The sequence below is a fragment of the Strongylocentrotus purpuratus genome, unplaced genomic scaffold (assembly GCF_000002235.5).
Source record: "Strongylocentrotus purpuratus isolate Spur 01 unplaced genomic scaffold, Spur_5.0 spur5_scaffold_10, whole genome shotgun sequence".
In the NCBI taxonomy this organism is placed as follows: Eukaryota; Metazoa; Echinodermata; class Echinoidea; order Camarodonta; family Strongylocentrotidae; genus Strongylocentrotus; species Strongylocentrotus purpuratus.
In genome coordinates, this window is record NW_022145595.1 from 28,740,785 (window position 1) to 28,762,040 (window position 21,256).

The window sequence follows — 21,256 nt, forward strand, 5'->3', positions numbered from 1 at the left end:
GCAGATAGGCTTTAAGGAGTAGGTTGACGCCATGTAAACATTTTTCCTGTACATGTAATTCTCTCCATGGGTTTATCAAATCTAAATCATTCTTCCAAGTTTTGATCAACTTTTTTCTTGGTATTAGGATTATTAAGACGAAGATGTATCTTTATCAAAATCTAATTGGACCAAGTTCCAATCCCCGCATAAAATTGTTAAAGCCAGGGTAATAATCGGGAGCGCCAAGAGTGTCAAGTCTTACAGACATGAGCGCTATATAGAACCAACCATTATAATAATAATTATTATTATTAACAAAATTCAAAGCAAGTCTCTCAATATCTGCATAAAAACTAACACCATCGCGATTAGGCCATACAATAATATTAACGTTGTGTCATAGTTATAAACTTGTATGTCTAAACCAACAAAATTCCCTCCTTATAATCCTTCAAAAAATGTTAAAGGAAACCAAAACCTTCATACTAAGTTACTTTTATTGTAAAGTTTAAGATATTGGAAAAATATCAGTGACAATTTGAACAAAATCGGGCAAGGAATAAGGAAGTAAGAGTGTGTGTGTGTGTGTGTGTGTGTGTGTGTGTGTGTGTGTGTGTATTGGGTTTTTACAGACGTGTATCAATCAGATATGATTATTTACGTCTGGGACCGACCTTTAAACGTCACCATCCGAAAGACGTGACTCAGTTTCGAACCTGCGTCCTCGGCTGAATCAGTTTGTAACTTCCACTTTTTTTAGCTGGATTACAGGCGCACGCCACAACGCCAAAGAATAATTGCTTGACATACACGTTTCGCTGCATCTTTTTTAAATGACTAGTCACTAGAGGGCGGTATTCAATTTGATGACATCATCTGTGAACAACTCTCCATGCCTTTTGTACATCAAATTTCATTCCTTCTTTCTTGTGATTGAGATAATGTACTCCCCCGAAAGCAAGATATAGAATGCAAAATGATATTCTACTTTACATGTTATGAAGTCGGATCAAGAACGCAAATAAATACGAAGAAAACAAAAAAAATTGTGAAATTGTATGTACAAAAGGCATGGAGAGTTGTTCACAGATGATGTCATCAAATTGAATACCGCCCTCTAGTGACTAGTCATTTAAAAAAGCTCTTACTTCCTTATTCCTTGCCCGATTTTGTTCAAATTTTCACTGATTTTATTCAAATCTTTTAAAATTTACAATAAAAGTAACTTAGTATGAAGGTTTTGGTTTCCTTTAACGTTCAATTGCACCCTTTCCCAAACAACATAGCAACACCTTTGGCATTTGACGCTAAAACAATTACCTCCCCAAAATCGTTATAGAAGCTTCTTCTTCAGCTACAAAATGTGTATCTTGCAAGCAACCGTGACAAATTAGAAACTGTTTTACCTTAACGAATTCTAAAACATCTTTTCTCTTATCACGATTTACTAAACCTCGACTGTTCAACTAAATGATATTGAAATATCAACTTTACCGCGGAACTATGAATATCAAATCCTTTTTTAGGAGTTTTTCTTAATATTTTGTAACATCAAACAAATAACACTGCATGATTGCACTATGTGCTAGCCCTCAAAAACAACTACTCAGTGTAACACCTATAGCAACTAATACAGTGATGTCTAGCACAAACGAATCTACACATACCCACGGAGGGAAATATACCCGGAAATATATCAAACGCATCTCCCGCGAAAAAAGTCTAAACAATTAGTTTTTTGCCCACGCATCTGGTGATTTAAAAGTACATGATCATATTCCATTGTTCATTCGTTTAACGCATTAAAAACACAAAGTGGATCATGGAAAATTTGTTAAAGATTAGTTTGATCAAGGACCAAGTTTATTATGTATTCACGTTTTGTTTTTGATTTAAAAAATAGCCCCCCCCCCCCCCGAAAAAAACTAGTTATAATGACGTAACTGTTAATCATTAGAAAAGAACGTGGAAGGGCTAATAAAAAAAATATGGAAAGGGTGTCTTTTCTTATCCCTTTTTCTTTTCCTTTTCTTTATTGGCCTCATGAATAATCAACATAACAAAGAACAGTAAACCATAACTAAAACGTAGTTTGTAGGCCCACATCTTGACCGTTATCATCAATATCCGCATTACTCCCCCCCCCCCCCCCCCCCCCCCCCTCTTAAAAATGTGCACTTTATGTCATTTGGTGGTGATGATGATTTTTTTTTTTTTTTTTTTTTTTTTGTTCGGCCCCAAAAAAGTTTTTGCACATTACGCCTTTGCTCATGCATATCCCATTAATAATTGAACAATGGTGCCTTGCGCTGCCAATGAGGAAATACTAATTACCACCTTTAGAAACCGTATCGAAAACTATTTGTTCATTAATAAATTTCAGCTAGGCCGTTTTGGTTCACGGAATATAGTTTATTTTTCTCCGTCAATCATGCTCTCTTTTTGTATGATTCGTAATGTTTTGTTATTGACAACAAGTTTCGTGAAACAGGGCTATGGTATTTATATCAGTGTGTGTGTGTGTGCGTGTGCAAATTGTTTTGATATTTTTCTCTCTTCATATACCACATTCTGGGGGAGGTACGTGGTGTACCGAATCACACTATTGCCACCTCGGCCCACTAAACGACCTTAATCATTAACGTACATTACTTCCTGATAATTATAAATATATCATATAACCGCAATCTGTTACTTCATTCCAAGCAAATATAATTTATATAACATAATTTTATACAGCTTCCTCCTCTCTTGCAATGTACGTAACTTGTTGATTCGTACTTTGTGTACTTTACCATCTCGATTAGGGTCATTAATTATTTATTGATTGATTGAATACTCGGAATTGTTATTCCGGTCATGATGGGAAAAGCGGGAGAACTTTGTAAGTCAGTTCCTGGGGCCTAAAGCTAAGGTAAAAACTTTCAAAGCTCTTTGTAAGCGCTTAGAGACGTTATTTCATAATGTATTATGCGCTATATTGAATAGTATTATTGTGCTTGGTTAAAGTTTTATCCCAAGGCCTTAGTATCAAGACTGATGCTTTAATCACTGACTTATACAAACATCCCTCAAATCCAATTGAATATAAGTTATACAAATAAAAGACATCATGTAATACTTGAATGTGTTACAGTAATAACATTAATAGTAGAGTCTTGTATAATAGGGCCTATGTCTGGTACAGTGTCACTCCTGTGCTCCATTAGTACCCCGGCCTAATCACAGCTGCTGGGTATACCTCACCTGCTTTGGGTACTGGGTAGAGTGTGGAAATTTGTGCCATATAAGCCTCTTTTTCTAAAGTCGTTTTAGAAGTTTGCCAATGCTCAGTAAAACTTACACCCAATCACCCTACGTCATATCATACAGACAAAATCCATAGGGTGATCATAACAATGTGATGTAAGCTTCTTGCAAGCTTAACATCTAGTATGATAATAATGATAACTAGACATATATACCGCCGTCTATCAAGACAATTCTATTCCGAGGCGCACAAGACAAATATAAATAGTAAGAGAGTTTGGATGAGTGTCATAGTGCCAAGTACAGGTATTGTTAAAAAAAAGATGAGATTTCAGCTTGGATTTAAAGGTCTCTCAGGGAGTTATGATTCTCAAATTAAATGGTAAATTATTCCAAAAAGAATTAGGTGCTGCAGCTGAAAAGGCCCTTTCACCACAATATGCAATTTGTTTCCTTCATCCCACTCATTGGGGCTTTCTCAGCTATTTGACACCATTTCTTGCTGTCGAGTTCAATTATTAGCGGAGACAGAACGAGATGCGTTTTTAAATATATTTCTACTGTAAAAGACAAGTAAATCAATCCATGCCTATATTATATCGACTGTTTGTTTGTTTGATTGATTTTATTTCTGCGTTCCAATAACAAATACAAGGTTATACATTTTGTTTACATAAGTGTTACAAACATAGCAAATTGTGTAATGTGTGCCAGCAGAGGAATGATCATAACAACCAGAAAATTAAAAAATAAAGTTTTCGTGCATGACTGAAACCTCAACCTTTCGTACAACAAAATGAGTTTCTTTGAATAAATATATAGATGTATATATGCCTTTCTTTCGAATTTTGCTGTGGTATTGCGAAGGCCTTTTCAACATTGGAACAATGAGTCAGACTGTGATTCAAGGAAAACAGTGCCGCGTGCAAAATTGACGAGCATCCAATTATATCGTTTATTCCATAAATGGAATTCTCTCATCAAAGAATTAACGAGAGTAGAATCTATATAATAGAGGGATTTTATTTTCATTGGCATTAATTTCCGATAAAACTCTTCACCTCTAGTATCACTCTGGCAAGGAGAAGTTAAAGCAAGGATTGTTGGATATCATCGAGGAAGAAAGGGTTCTATTTCGAGTTTGAGAAAAAACACGGTAGGAGGGAAAGATAGGAAGATGATGCCGAGATTGGTAGTACTCCTCCTGGGATGCTGTCTGGCGGCTGTCGGCTCTATGGCAGCAGAACAGATTGAAACCCAGGATCAGATTTGGGTATGTATTATGCTGTTAATTGTTTAATAACATAATTTACAACAAAATGTTTTTGTTGTTGTTGTAAGGGGTGTACTATCTTTTGTCCGATACTGCATAATATATAGAAGTGTCGTAGTCGAGTGGTTAATCACTCGACATGAAATTCAAAGGTCGTGGTTCGATCCCGATACGGCAGTAATGTCCTTTGGCACGACATTCATCGTCATTGGCCACACTCGACCCAGGTGAGGTAAATGGGTACCTGGCAGGAATTTATTCCTTGAAAAAGCTAGGGTGCTGTAAAGGCAGCTAGGCTAAAGCAGGAGTAGTAATAAATGCGCCTCAGAATAGAATTTCTAGATAGATGACGCTATAGAAATGCCTATTATTATTATTGTTATACTGTTGTCCATAAAGTTGGAATAATAACAGCTAAAATATAACCTTTTACAAAAGTATACTAAAAAGCTTTTACAAAAGTACACTAAAAAGACATGCCTTACTGCAATACAGACAATGAGGAGTACACATTGAATGTGTATCTGTGCAAAATATTTTTTTCATAACAAGAGTATAGCATACTGAGGATATTGTTCAAATATTGTTTTTGTCAGTTTTTGACATTTTATGCCTTTGAATTCCTGTTGTTTTTTTGCCAGTTTATATAATCATACCTTTCTCTCGCTTAAGTCATACGGGTGTGTGCCTCTCTAATGGCTCACTTTTTTTTTAACAAAATACCCTTAACATGGGTCCATTTTCAACAAAAAAAGCCCTAAACATAGGTCCGTTTAATGTAAATGTTGGCTTTCTGTTGGCCGCTTTTTTCATGCTGGTTACAAAACGGACAACAGCCGACACATTGTTATTATTATTATTGAATTATTAAAAATGAACTGTCAATACATTTCTTTTTAAGGGGAGCTGAATTGGAATAATCGAATTTAATCTTAACTTCACACATTTTGGGGTCTAAAATTACCTTCTTAAGAATAAAAGCAATATATAAAAATGCTCTTTGAAGGCATTTGTGGTCTTAAACAAGAACTCAACTGTCCCTTGAATTCACCATTTCATGACTTGTGTGAGCCTTGTAGGTGCGAATGGTCTTCTTTGTAACTGTTCACGCTAAATTGTTATCTATTATCGGTGAGAACGTTCAAATTAAAGGGTCATGTACAGGATAAAAATACAATTTGAATGAAAATCATTCTCTGGCTGTTTCTATGAGAACACAAAATGGAACAAGAATCCGTGCCATAAAAATATACTAAAATTGTCACAGGCACTTCAAGAGTCGGATACATTATTGGAGTCCATTTCTAACCTTTGCGGCAGACATTATATATGAATGAACGATCTCTCCAGAAATGATGTACTCTGTTTTCTACAAGAATCTGCAGAGTGTAGGTTTTTTAAGAATTTCTTGAAGGTGTGGAGTGATTCTGAATCCTTCCAGGTTTTGGGGTCTGTTGATGGTACCAATGCCCACCCCCCCCCCCCCCCCTAATACCACTGTCTCACGTACCAACGAGACCGACGCCAGATCAAGTTCCAGCTACTCGATCGATATTATCAGAAATCATTTATCTCTTACAAACTGCATCAAATACGTTAAATGCTCATGCACAAACCCACCCTCATTCACACACACGAGCGCACATTTTAATGTACCACTTAGTTCCCTATAGTTCTTTGCGGACCATTGGTGTGCAACGTACATTCGTCTTTCATTGGGTTCTTAGCTAGAGTTTTCGCCTCCTCCCGGCCTCCTCCCACTAAGCTCGTCCTCAATCTTATTTTTCCGAGTCTTTCATCACTATCCCTTCCTCCTCGACCTCTCATTTCTTCTCTACCTGGTAACCCTTAATGATGATGATTATTATTATTATTATTAAAACAAATATTTCAAAAAATTAATCGTTAATTCAAATAATAATGATAAGACAAATCTATATTTTTTTAAGTTCACATTCATTACGCAAGGTTTTGAAGGCGTTTCAAAATTTCCCTGTTTTCGCTTCTAACAGCAATCAAGGAATCGTTCCCTATATCGGTACCCATTTAACACATGGGTGGAGAGTGGCACATGTAAATTAATGTATTGCCAACGGGCAATATAGTGCAGCGACGCGACTCGAACCGCGAACCATGTGATCCATAGTCAGATGACGTATCCACTATACCACGATACTTCTCACGTCTAAAACAATCGCAGAAACAACCTTGACAACGATTTATCATAACTTGTCTAATTAAATTCAATGTTGTTTTTTCTATCTATGAACAGGAATTCATGAAGAAATATGGCTATATCATGGAGGACGATATGGTGAATGGAATGCCAAAAGATGAGGAAACCAAGACAAAGTCCATTATATACTTCCAGAAAATGGGAAATATGACGATGACAGGTAATCAGTTGTTTTGGATGTATTTTTAGTCGTGACTCTGTTCGAAAGATTGTCAAAAAGCTTTTATCATTATTATTGTAATTATTAAAGGGATAGTTGAGTTCTGTTGCAGAGGGCGCTACACAAAATATTTTTTTGTGAGATAATGAAAAACTGAGTGTCAAATTTGAAAGAACATAATATTTAAATGTCAAAATCATCTTTGTTTGATCAAAATCGGTTCAGAGACAGCTGAAATATCCATAAATATATCGATTTCGTACCACCACAAATATTAGAAATTTTGAAAAATTTGAAAAAACCGTTGAAAAACCGAAATAACGGCTTTTACGTCATATTTCAGCCAATACCGATGTTAGCTTTTTTGTTGGCATTTTCGTGTTGCTTATATTACGCACAACCAGCCGGCCCATGTATTGTTATTTTTAATTAAATAATTAATTAACAGTCACCGTGTTTTTTTTAAGTGGAGCTGTATTGGTATGATCGTATTGGCTAAGTTCACACATTATGGGGTCTAAAATTACCCGTTCATAGCAATGTTAGGTTCTAAAAGGGCACTAGAAATGTCATAGATAAGAATAAGAGCAATAACCATGCACTTTGAAGGCATTTGCGTTCTGAAAACAGAACTCAACTATCCCTTTAATATTATTATCATTTGTTTGATGATTTTTCAGGAACCCTTGATGAAGAGTCCATGGAGCTGATGAACACACCTCGCTGTGGCATGACAGACATGGAATCCGATGCCGATATGGTGAGAAGAAAACGTTATGCCTTGGGTCCAAGGTGGACCAAGACCGACCTGACATGGAATGTCCTGCAAGACAGCGATGATCTATCCCGTGCTGATGTAGAGCGTATCATGGAACGAGCTTTCAAGGTAAGATATCTAGCGATGTCATTGGCATTTGTGTGAGGATGCGTGTGCGTGTGTGTGTGTGTGTGTGTGTGTTTATAATGTATTTTACATATTTTATACATTTATACTTTTATCTCGAAAGACTTGCTTAGTGCGCCCCTTATCATTTTTATTAGTGATGAAGGGTTGGTGCCAGACATGGAGAGGGCACCGACAATGGGATGGGTATGGGAGAAGGAGGGGGGTTCACGGAGAGGGGGCACCGACATTGGAAGGGGTATGGGAGAAGGAGGGGGTTCACGGAGAGGGGGCACCGACATTGGAAGGGGTATGGGAGGAGGAGGGGGTTCACGGAGAGGGGGCACCGACATTGGAAGGGGTATGGAAGAAGGAGGGGGGTTCACGGAGGGGGCACCGACATTGGAAGGGGTATGGAAGAAGGAGGGGGTTCACGGAGGGGGCACCGACATTGGGAGGGGTATGGGAGGAGGAGGGGGTTCACGGAGAGGGGGCACCGACATTGGAAGGGGTATGGAAGAAGGAGGGGGGTTCACGGAGGGGGCACCGACATTGGAAGGGGTATGGAAGAAGGAGGGGGTTCACGGAGGGGGCACCATCATTGGAAGGGGTATGGGAGAAGGAGGGGGTTCACGGAAAGGGGGCACCGACATTGGAAGGGGTATGGAAGAAGGAGGGGGTTCACGGAGGGGGCACCATCATTGGAAGGGGTATGGGAGAAGGAGGGGGTTCACGGAGAGGGGGCACCGACATTGGAAGGGGTATGGGAGAAGGAGGGGGGGTTCACGGAGAGGGGGCACCGACATTGGGAGGGGTATGGGAGGAGGAGGGGGGTTCACGGAGAGGGGACACCGACATTGGAAGGGGTATGGGAGAAGGAGGGGGTTCACGGAGAGGGGGCACCGACATTGGGAGGGGTATGGGAGAAGGAGGGGGTTCACGGAGGGGGCACCGACATTGGAAGGGGTATGGGGGGGGGGGTCTTCCAAGGCCATTAATGGTTGTTGTTGGTAGCGTAGTAGTAGTAGTACTAATATGAGTATAGTAGTAATAATACGAGTAGTATAAGTAGTAGTAGTAGTAGTAGTAGTAGTAGTAGTAGTAGTAGTAGCAGGAGTTGTGGTGGTGGCCGTGGTGGTGGTGGTGGTGGTATTAATGATAGTAGTTGTTGCTGTTGTCGTTGATGTGGTTGTTGCAGCAGTACATCATGTTTTGTCTCTCTGTAATAATTACAGGCTTGGAGTGACGTCTCCACTCTAACTTTCCGCAAAGTGACGACGAATGAGCCCGACATCAAGATCATCTTCGCTGCGAATGAACACGGGGATGGGTTCAATGCCAGATTCGATGGTAGTGGTGGTGTTCTAGCGCATGCGTATTTTCCCACCTCAAACTTGATTGGAGGCGACGCTCATTTCGATGAGGACGAGACGTACACGGATGGTACCTCTAGTGGTAATTTAAACATTTCAAGTTTATCATAATTAGAAATTAAAATATAACGAAACAGTGGAAAGTTTCGACAATTTCCGTAATATCAACATATCAAGTTCATGAACGTTCGTAAAACACTAGAAATCTTGTTAAACGTATTAACAATTTTAGTAGAGTTACATTTATTTTTCTTTTTTTTAAATGTTGTTTCTAATTTGTAAAACTTTTTTTCTGTCTTTCATTTCTAGTTCATGTTCGTTGTGTATTTACCTCATGGGAGACCGGGTTTAATTGAAACGATTACAATTTATTTTAATATGCAAATAGTTTGAAATGAGTTTCTACTATTCAAATAATGTAAACGAAAATATCACGTCCACATTTGAGACCTGAGTAAATGAAATTAAATGAGTTTAATAAAGATCTTTAGGTAATATAAATGAAGCCTCTTGTGCAACGGGTAGCGGAATTACTGGCGTATCCAGGATTCCAAGATACAGAAGAGACGGACACCCCCCCCCCCCCCCCATTATGGCACTGTTATAAAGAAGAAATAATGGCTTCTTGTATCATAGTGTTGAACATTATTACCCTAGTTATACTTATAGCTGAGCCACCAAAGTACCTAGCATATCAGGTACTCAATTACACCTGAGTGGAGAGTGGCAAACATACATTAATGTTTTGCCAAACGACGTAAGTGCTGGGCTGTAATCCATCCGGTTACATATCTAGCTAGACCACAACACTTCTACATGATTTAGGATACGCAACTATAAACAAATATGAAAAAAACAATTTTAAAAGATAAAAAATAAATTTAGATCAACAAACAAAGAAACTTGATATTCAACACCGATCCATTTCTTTAAAACCCCTTACAGGAATCAATCTTTTCCAAGTCGCTGCTCACGAGTTCGGTCATAGTCTTGGTCTCAGACACTCTGATGTCCAGGATGCCCTTATGTACCCATACTACAGAGGATACGTAGCAAACTTCCAGCTTCATCGAGATGATATTGCTGGTATTCAAGCTCAATACGGTAGGTTATATGACTGTTCGTGAAGGTTCTTCTTCATAAAAAAAAAACTTTTAGAACCACGTCATTAACCTAGGGCGTTTTGGGGCTTACTTGGGTTGAATTGCACCCGTAACACGAAGATAACTTAGCGCTTTGTTGTTGTTGAAATTGACCATAATGTACAGCCAATCGATCGTACGATAAATTGCTCAGCTTTGTGTTTGTGTGACCCAGGTCATGATAATAGTGCAAGAAATGGAAATTATAATTATGATACATTGCATTAATATTAATTTAAGATGGTGATTATAATACTAGAACTGCAGGGCACTCAGGAAGTACTGATAAGGCTACCCTGTGTAGATAAGATAATTTTAATATCATGTTATCATACAATTAGTGATCTAGCATCCTGAAAACTTGCTATCTTTTAGATAAAAAACTTTCTTTTCCCTCTTTCTCAAGTATATCATCATGAAATGAAACCATAATTTTTTTCTACAAACATCAATTTTTTAGGATGAAGAGTAGACGATTGTCTCTGTTTTATTTTTTAGGAGAAGGAAACGGGCAGCCAGAAGAGCCAGACACGCCCTCTACGCCGTTGGACAACTGCATGCCTCAGATTTCTTGGGCTACACGGACGAGAGATGGCAGTGCCTACTTTGCTAATGGTAAGAAATTAAACCTGTCTATAGTTGCCATGTTTGTTTTCTCCCTCCGAGTCCTTCGTGTAAGAAATGTGTTTTGTAGAATCTGTTTAGAAAGGCCACCTGTCTACAATGGCCTCTTTCTCTGTTTTTCTTGGGTGGCCTCAATAGACAGGTGTTACTGTAGCTTTGTAATCACCCTTTATCATGAAAGCGCATGCAGCTACAAGCTAAGCCACCGAGGAAGCAAAATTTATGCCATACAGTTTTATTATGCAATTAGGTTTATTATCGATGGAAGCATTTGTCAATTCACAAAATCTTAGGTCTGCTCTTATTTTAAAGACGATTCCTCTGAACTGGGGTATTTAGAAATCAGAGAGCATTCAAATCAATGATTTAAACCTGGCTCACCCCATTGAGAGAACGGAGAAAGGGACTTGAATATGTCTGTGTGGTGTATTGCCCCCAGGAGCCCTCGCCCCTATCACCACTCCAAAATGTCGTTCAAAACCGAGCCTTTTTAGCCCCCGCACTTTCCAAAAAACTCCGTGGCACCGTCTGATATTCTTAAGAATAATAAAACAACGAATTAACCTTGCTATAATCTCTTATTACCTACACCCTCTTCCTATGCACAGAAACGCACGTGTTCCGTCGAGCTAGTAATAACATGATTCCTGCCGGCTATCCGAAGATGATAGGTGACGAATTCCCCGGTCTTCCAACCGACCTAGACGCTGCTTTCTATTATTCTCCATACACTTATTTTTTCAAGGTGAGTGAATCGTTAAGATGAACATTACATTGATAAATTGTAAACATTCTCATTTAATTGACACACTGTCGGTGTGATTTTTTTAAATGAAATTTGATACAAAAATGAGTGTATGATAGCCTATGCACGGTAACAAGCAGCAACAATTATTAGGGGAGGACACGATAGCCGATCTCCGAAGTGAGGAGCGTATATACTCCGACATCACTCCTCTACTATGACAAGATAATGTTTTATACCACTTTATGATAGCATGGGTGCTAATAGAATGTGTAATAGACTAATTAATTTATATTATTTGCTCTAAATTTATACGCCATCTCTCTCTTTCTCTCTTTTTTTCTTCTCTACTATTCGAAAAACACCCACACACGCCTAGACACAGTACCCTTCGTTTTCCTTCGATTTTCTATAATGGATCAATTGTCTTGAGTGATATTGATTTTTTAATGCTATTTTTCTCATTATAGGGAAGTCAATATTGGCGGTTTCGAAACCGGGCAATGGCTGGCACTTATCCGAGACCGTTATCCGACTGGCAGGGTCTACCAAATGATCTCGATTCGGCTTACGTATGGACCCGCAATGGCGGAATCTATTTTACTAAAGGTTAGATAATTCATCATTTTATCAATTTGTTGTCAATTCTTCGATCTGTATATAGAATAAGGAAAAACACACAAAGTCGCTTTTAACCAGAAGAAATATAGCCTACACGTGAAAATATACGAGAAGAAATGAATAAAATAACCATTTGAAACTATTTCAGGACAACTCCCCCACCTGACAAATGATATTACACCACTGGGGACTATCCCTTCTCTCGGATAACTTCTCTTAGAAGAATTACTCAACTCCCTGGAAATCCACCCATAAGAAAATTATCTTGCTAAAAATTATACCTTGGTAACTTTCTCTTAGTTGGAATCGCAAACATGTTCCAACGATGTACGCTTATGCTGTGGTCACATTACCCAAAAGTAGCCTGCTCGGCGGGCGAGCGGCGAGTTTTTAACCAATTCTCGCTCGGTCGCCCCTGAAGTTTTAGCGCGGAGTTAAAATTTTGGCGGCGCCTGCTCAATTTTCACTCGCCGCCCAAAATACGCTCCGTGCCTGGGCGGTCGCCGCCCGGGCACCGACCTAATTGCTGGGCGATGCCTAAATTCCAGCAGCGACCGAGCAGGCTACTGATCGGTCGGTCGCTGCTCAGATTTGTGACCATAGCTTTATGCAGACTCTAACCCCTTTCTTTGGATATATGGGACATGTTTCACAGGTTTGAACAAAGGGAGAGGCTCTTTTTTCTTTATCTAGCTCACAAAAAGCATCTTTTCAAAATGGATTTCCATATCATTTTTGTTATATAACAGGAAATCAGTACTATCGCTACAACCGTGGAGTAAGCTCATACTACCCCCAGCCTTTGAGCCGATGGGGTGGGCTTCCAAGTGATGGTGTGGATGCCGCCTTCCGGTATAACAACGGTTACACTTATTTCTTCAAGGGGTCAGAATATTACCGGTTCAACGACCGCAATATCAATGTGGCAAGCGGATATCCGCGGAATACGGCTATCCAATGGTTAGGCTGTGATCCGAATGAGCTTTTCCTCGGACCAACCGCGGATACCGGAGGCGATGCGACCGCGGATACCGGAGGCGATGCGACGGTGATGGTTCCTTCCATGGTTGCTGTCTTCTTCTCTGCTCTTTCCGCTCTTTATTATGCTTTTTAAAATCCTTTTTAGAATTAGAGTGCATAAAGTTTCAGCACCAATCAAAGTGAAAACATTCGAATCATATTTGTATATCGTACATTAGCTTCTCTTCCATTCTCATTCCATCCTTTTTGTGTTCATCACGAAATGAGACCTCCCAAACCTCATATTATCAAATATTCAGCTAATTAGACGTTTGATTCCCCCTCCCCCTCTCTTTCTCTCTCTCTCTCTCTCTCTCTTTCTCTCTCTTTTTCTCTCTTTCTCACTCTTTCTCTTTCTGTCTTTCTTCCCATACCACCAAATAACAAGTCATGTCTCATTTTAACCATTGAATCAAATCTCAATTGACTTCTCTAGCTTGACACTAGACACTACAAGAAAAAAAAAATCCTTTCTTTAAAAATTAATAATGATTATAAATTGTAATTGTCGCATCAATGCTCTCACGAGGGATGGTAGGAACATAGTTAGAAATATTTGATGGGTAAGCTATATACCCCTGTATCAAGTGCTCGAGATCAGTAAGCAATATATTCTTTCAAGGCTGCCATGAAGCGTAAATATTATTATCAGCATACATGTCATAATTAATAAGCGCTCCAAACACATGCACATAACATAGATCAAACGCTTCACAAAAGACACACACTAACACAATATACACATTACACAATACAGACACTTAACTCATTTCATGTTATTTCTGAAAAACTGATTTACTTCACTGTGTGGCTGTTACAATTAATCTGTTTCTGATTATACTATATGCAATAGGTCACCCATATAGGTTCCTTTCCTGAGGCCGCCATCGCGTTTAAGATTAGCTTAAGATGGCGGTCTCCTGCGTTTTTCAATTTTGAAGTCATTTGTCAATTGTGTTTTTTGTTAAGGCATATCTATTTAATTATATTATGATATGATTATGTATGTATTTTAACTTATGTTTAACAAAAAAATATTTTGGTGGTGGTTATTTTACCTGACTGCTAAGAAAGCATAAATGCTTGTAAGTAAGCAGCAAGACGGCCGACGGCTTTAGGTCCTCTCCGAGGGAAATGAAATTTAGACTACCTAGTTTTTATATTACTTTCTATTACGTTGAAAATGCTGAAATAAAATCAAACGAACGAGCAAACAATAATCGAAATGGTGTTTTATGTGTTAGGGATGTTGTAGATGGATATCTTAGTTCGGTTCTTCTCTTAGTTTTAACTTTTCCATTCGAATGATGATACCACCCAAAAACAAGTCATGTCTCATTTTAACCATTGAATCAAATCTCAATTGACTCCTCTAACTTGTCACTCTACACTTCGAGAAAAAAAAATTCTCCTTTCTTCAATTATGAAAATATAGGTCTATATACAATTATAACTTTAATACCCAAATACACGATATGAGCAAAATTGTGCAGAGTTTGCCACGATCCGTTGCATCACTGCCGCTCCTATGAAGACAAAAGTTTGTTGGGGTTCATAAAAAACGAGACCAAGATAATAATTGTGTAATATCATATTCCCAGAACTTATCCGGGTTGTTTTATTACCGAAGCCTTCGTTACGTAAATATTTACAAACTTTTGATTTATTAAACATTATATCTATTTCATGAAATAAATTTATAATATATATTTAGTATTTGAAATAAAATTTTGTATGACTGTGATGAGCATTATTTAATGTCCTACATTGTAGATATAATAGTGAAGTAAAATGTAAATAAATGACCGGTTTGAAGAAGCAAAGAAATATGGGAAAGACTTCCGATGAACGAGATGAATATGTAGGGAGAAATGGAGAGAGGGGAGAGAGAATAACAATATTATTCTGTTGATAAAAAGCTACTTACAACAAACATAAAAACAACAGATATTGCAGGCATAAGAAAAATATATTTTCCTAAAGACATTTCTTGACATTTTAAACAAGATTAAATTGATAAATCATGCACAAAATTCTACATCTGAACTACTTGCAATGCATTTCCAGAAGCCTCGGGCAAATATTAAGGTTCAGTGCGTCAAGTTTGAGCTACTTCATATTATTTTTATTTTCAGACAGCATTAAAAAGGTTGAGTTCTGTCTTTTTTTAAGGTTTATTTATTTATTTATCTATTTATTTATTTCTGCATGTTTACAATTTCACTATTCATTAGAGTTAACATCACATGTAAAAGAATATGATATAACAAATCTCTTTCAATTTTATAATCCATTTGAATTGACTTCACATGAAAAAAGAATATAACAATGTTTTATCAAAGAGGTTTAATCCCTCCAGGCCAAACTAATGCAGACAGGCTTGAAAAATTAGTCGCTTCGTGTGGACGATCAATGCGTTGATTATTAGCTGGCTGTATGCTGCTCTCTCGAGCTAGCAAACTGCCATATCAATGATATCCTGATTTTCAAATTCTTGTTTATCTTTTCTAACTGTATCTCTCTTACTGTCCTCGTCATGTTTATTGTTAAACGCATTGAAAAACCACACAGCTTCAAACTGTTTTATTGAAGATATTAGACGTACTTCAGTTTAAGAGGTACTTACCATTACGAGCCACGCTTTTCAATTTTCACTTTCACATGTTACATAGAAATAGTCTTATTACTTTAAAGGAAAATGCCAGTTTCGGAAACGCCCCCCTCTCAAAAAATGAAATGGAAGCTGTTATTACCAATCATGTGAAAGAATATTTTTTGACTAATACGTAATGATACAAATTTTGCCGAGAAACCGCCTACTAATTGATATATTTGGTAAAATATTATATCTATTTGGACATGATAGATATTGCGCACGTGTCGCACACGTGTCGCGTAGTCTCATATACATCTTTCTGTGTACAGTGCTTGTAACTTTACCAAGACTGGGCCAAATTTCTTATCATTTTGATGATTCCAGAACCTTGCACTACACACCAATACTTATATGCTAGATGATCAACCTTTTCTGATCGATTCCACAACGTGTCTTTCACAATGCAGTCGCATGACCATAACTGATCTTTATCTTTAAATAATATTCAAACTGTCAAATTTGTTTGATTGTTCCAAACTGCTCCAAATTGCTTTAACCCCCTACTAATATGCCCTAATATTTCACCATCTTGAGGCTTTACCCAAGGATATCCTGACTTTCAAATTCTTGTTTATCTTTTTCAAAGTTTCCTCGTCATGTATATTGCTAAACACTTGAAAAACCACAAAGCTTCAAACTTTATTGCTAATTTTAAATAATTACTCAACCAACTTATATTAAGACGTACTTCAGTTTTAAGAGGCCCTTACCATTACGAGCCACACATTTCAATTTTCACTTTCAAGTGGATGTGTAGAAAGATTATAGCTGGAGGATTTCTTGTCCTTTTTGTCTACCCAATAAATGAGATATAAAGTTATGACAGAAATACGACAGGGTCGGAGGCATCTTAACTACTTCAAGCGCGGAACCAGGGGGCGAGTGGGCCTTGCCCCCCCCCCCCGCAACGACAAAAAAAGAGAGAGAGAGAGAGAGAGAAAGAGAGAGGAAGGAAAAGAAGGGAAAGGGAAAGGGAAGAGGAGAGAAAGGGAAAGAAAGAAGAGGAAGAAGAAAATAAAAAGGGGGAGGAAGAAGGAGATTGGGGGGGGGGGGGCGAAAGGGCCTTGCCCCCCTAAGAAATCCTCGATCCGCGCCTGAACTACTTATAGTCAGGATGTTGTCCTTGATCTTGGCAAAGAAGGCTCCGTGAAACACGTAGCGGACCTTTAGCTTGCAAACGCTGATTTAGTCAAGGAGTTAGACTTATAACGCTTTCGAGAAACGGGCATATTTTGATTTCCTCGTTCAGTCGAGAGTACTACATGATTGTATACCCCACCTCCAACACACAGACGCACACACGCACCCATTTTTTTTTTTTTTTTTTTTTTTTTTTTTTTTACAATTTTGTTTTATTTCTCCAGATGTGTAACACAAACCATGACATACAATTGAATAAAATAAACGTGTTCAATATTGATGCTTTTACATAAACATAATTAAACACAAACTTATTTGCAGTATAATATAACTTAACAACAAAGTAAACGTATAAGTACCTAAACATAATATGTCAATTGTAAATGTTATTTACTTATATATTACAAAAAAAAACAAATCTGGAGATAATTTTACTGAAACAATCCTGCCCCCTCCCTGCCCCCTACATCACACAGACATACTCACCCTCTATCACACAAACATACTCACCCACTCACACACATACTCACCCACCCACCCACCCACCCCCCCCCCAACACACACACACACAGTACTCACTCAGTGGATGTCTGCCAACATTCTCAACTTAAGAAAAATATACTAAATAAGTTATCCAGGCCGCAAAATCGAGTTACGCTTTTAACAAGCTCACGGTGGAGAAGAAAGCAAATCTTAATTAATCTTAAGCTGCTCCCACTTTAAAAAATGTGATCCTAGCTTTCCCATTTTAATTGCTATTTTCTTTTCCTCATCCCTATACTTAAAAATGCTTTTTTTCATCTTTTCTAAAGTTAGTACTCGCCCCCCGATCTTGACATAAATGCACACGCACGCACGCACACACACACACACACGCACGCACGCGCACACACACAAACACACATAGAGAAAACTGACTAATTAACAATGTCATCTCATTTTCACATCGGTTGATAGCGGCAAGTTTGGCCCGTTTCTAATTCTCCACTGCCACCCTACCTCTTCCACCACCCTACCCCTACAATAGTTCTACTCCTAATCTCCAATACGATATACACATAATATAATGCCACCCCACCTCAACCATGTTGGACTAGAATTCGGCATAGAGTTCTATTATTCTCTTGAATACAGTCCTATAGCTAAATGTATCTCTAGTACTACTGTCATCGGTGATTCTACCTTTTCTAACTCTGCATCCGTCCGCATTCTACTACACCTCCCTGGTTTTACTGCATGTAATATATTCCACTTCTATCATTACTATCATTGCCCCCCCCCTCTCTCTCTCTCTCTCTCTCTCTCTTAAAACTCTCTCTCTCAAAACTCTCTCTTTTCATCCTTCCCTCTTACCCTCTCTGCCTCCGTTTCTGCATCCAAAATCACACATCTCTCTCTCTCTATCTATCTCCCCCTCCCCCTCTATGTCTTTTCTCCCTCTTTCCTATCAAGCCACACTCTTTCTCACCATCCCCTAATACAAATCTGTATCTTTCTACTTTGTCTCTTTCCTGTATTTCATCTCTCAAGGATTCTTAATATTAGATAAGAATCATTTTAATGGTAATTTAATAATAATGATAAAGATGAATTATAAAGCACAGGAAGAACTGATGAGTCTCTTCGCGTTTTACACCGGGTAAATGGCAAATAAAACAAGATACACTTTCCTGCTTGCAGATTCTCAACTTTAAAAAAAGTCCTATATCACAAAGGTGATCTACTATATAATGCTGTTAATAACAATAACAATATCAATGAATTTATCAACTTAATCACAAAAAGAAAGAAATATAGCATAATGCAAATTAGTTGTAGAATGTTCCAAAAGAACTGTAATGCACTTGTTATGTAATATGACATAATCATTAGATGAAATCAACGAGAGAGAGAGAGAGAGAGAGAGAGAGAGAGAGAGAGAGAGGTAGAGAGAAAGAAAGCTGCAATATCTCTTTGATCGAACCCCTATCGAACGTGTTCCGTTGATAGCGTCGCAAATAGCAGATTGAATAGCGCCATCTAAAAGTCTTTGCAAAACTTCATACTCCTCTCTTTCGTTAAATGACATTCTCAAAGCTTTCTGAATCATAAAATGCCTCCAGAATTTTTTTTATTTTTTAATTTTTTTAATTTCAACAGCTGATGGTTATGAAGGGCGGAAGAAATTCTTCGGAATAATTTTTTTTCCTACCAGATAGGATGAGGACGCCGCCAAATTCTAAAAATAATGATGATGATAATACTACTACTATATTAATAATACTAATGATGATGATGACAATAATAATAATGATGATAATGACTATGATCATGATAATAATAACAATAATAATAATAATAATAATAATTATAATAATAATAATAATTATAATAATAATAATAATTATAATAATAATAATTATTATAATAATAACTAGATTTGTAATACTTGTTTGGAACAAGTAAAGGTGGGCTGATCAAAAAAAAAATTGAGACAAAATGAAGGGTACATTTGAGATAGCTTTTTGTCTCAGCTACAACATACTCGAAGTTCAGCGTAAATGAGGCTAAAACGACGTAGATATTGCTCGCGAAAGACGGGAATGTAGAATCAAGTTTTCTGAAAAAGTCATGTCCCATAGAGAATACACGCAAAATGTGCAAAATTGACATGCCTCCTTTAATCGCAAAAAATACGCCATGATGCCCTTGTCATAATAAAAAATCGTGACGACTAGATTTGTAGAGAATTGTCTCAGCTAGAACATATCAAAATTTTGAAGAAAATTGATCAATTTTTTACAAAGATACAATCAATTTTTCAAAAATATGCTGACGTCATAATATGCAAATTGAAATTTTGAGTTCGGAGGCCATTATGATGACGTCATGAGTTAATTGAGGGTCAAATGAGACATGAAATTATATCTCCGATTCATACTCAATCAAAATATGAAAAAAATTGGGGTCACCTTGCATCCTAAAGAGCTACAATAGATTTTGCATAGGCATGTTTTTGCCCATATATGCTATGTATTACAAGAGCTCGCGCGCACGGAAATTTATGTTTAACGGTCGATCATTCCGTCATTAATAGTCATAAAGAGATAAACATGTTATCAATTTGTTTGTAAAAATATGTGGAATATTATGAAAGAAAAAAAATGGCGATTCTATGTCTGACGCGCGAAAACGCGCACGCATGCGCGTATGCGCGTTGCGCGATTTTTTATAAAATGCTTAGAATGGCCTAAAACGTATGCAAAATGATTTTGAGACGATTTTGAGCATTTCAACATTTTACAATTTGACCTGCAATTGACCGGACGGATATTGACCTTGATCATGATAAATATGATAGAGAAATACCTTTTGGTTATGAAGATATGATCATGAGTTGATTTTCGTAAAATTTTACAAAATGGCGCCTAAATGACGTCATCAGTCAAGGTCAAGGTTGAAAAATTTCTGTGCTTTGTACATATGCCTATACATATGTGTGCCAAATTTCAAGGCATTTGATTGAGTAATTTCTAAGTTATCTTGCCAACAAAAAAGTGGTTAGAAATAAGAAAAATATTTAATAATAATAATAAATAAAGGCAATTCTAACGAAATTATAAGGTGGTCTGTACGTTATACAGCCCACCTGATAATAATTATAATAATAATAATAATAATAATAATAATGATAATAATAATAAAAATAATAATAATGATAATAATAATAATAATTATTATAATAGGGTAGGTGTAGGGAATTGGAGACCCTTAAGCACATTTGCATAATTTACATAAACATGAAAAATGTTACATATACAGAAAGTTTTGTATTCTCTTCAGTAACTTCTTCTCTTTATTTGGTAACAAAATTGTGGTCATGATGTAACTGATTAATAAGATAACAATGATTAATGACGTCATCACCAAAGGTTTCTCATTACCTACATGTGTAGGTAATAAGGGACAGTTACAAATCAAGACATTTTAAATACAATTTGAATAAAAATGGGATTGTAATAGTTAGTTCAAACGTTTTTTGAAAGAGGTACATGCAGCCAATGAACTTACTGTCATTTTGAAACGATTTTAAAAAAATATGGCCCAAAATATTTCTGTAGTATTTTGTTTACAGTAATAAAGGCGCTTTAAATAATGTTTAAATACTTTCAG

General features: G+C 37.3%; 1 protein-coding gene across 1 annotated transcript; it reads left to right on the forward strand.

Annotated features, from left to right (window-relative positions):
* Window positions 1-4,269: 4,269 nt before the first annotated feature.
* On the forward strand, window positions 4,270-14,276 carry LOC105441790 (matrix metalloproteinase-14). Its single transcript, XM_030980002.1, has 9 exons — window positions 4,270-4,504; window positions 6,777-6,900; window positions 7,581-7,786; window positions 9,019-9,238; window positions 10,102-10,260; window positions 10,797-10,913; window positions 11,531-11,667; window positions 12,138-12,276; window positions 13,038-14,276. Exons 1-9 carry the CDS (start codon window positions 4,409-4,411, stop codon window positions 13,400-13,402), a joined length of 1,563 nt encoding a protein of 520 aa, XP_030835862.1. The 5' UTR covers window positions 4,270-4,408; the 3' UTR covers window positions 13,403-14,276.
* The last annotated feature ends 6,980 nt before the right edge of the window (window positions 14,277-21,256 follow it).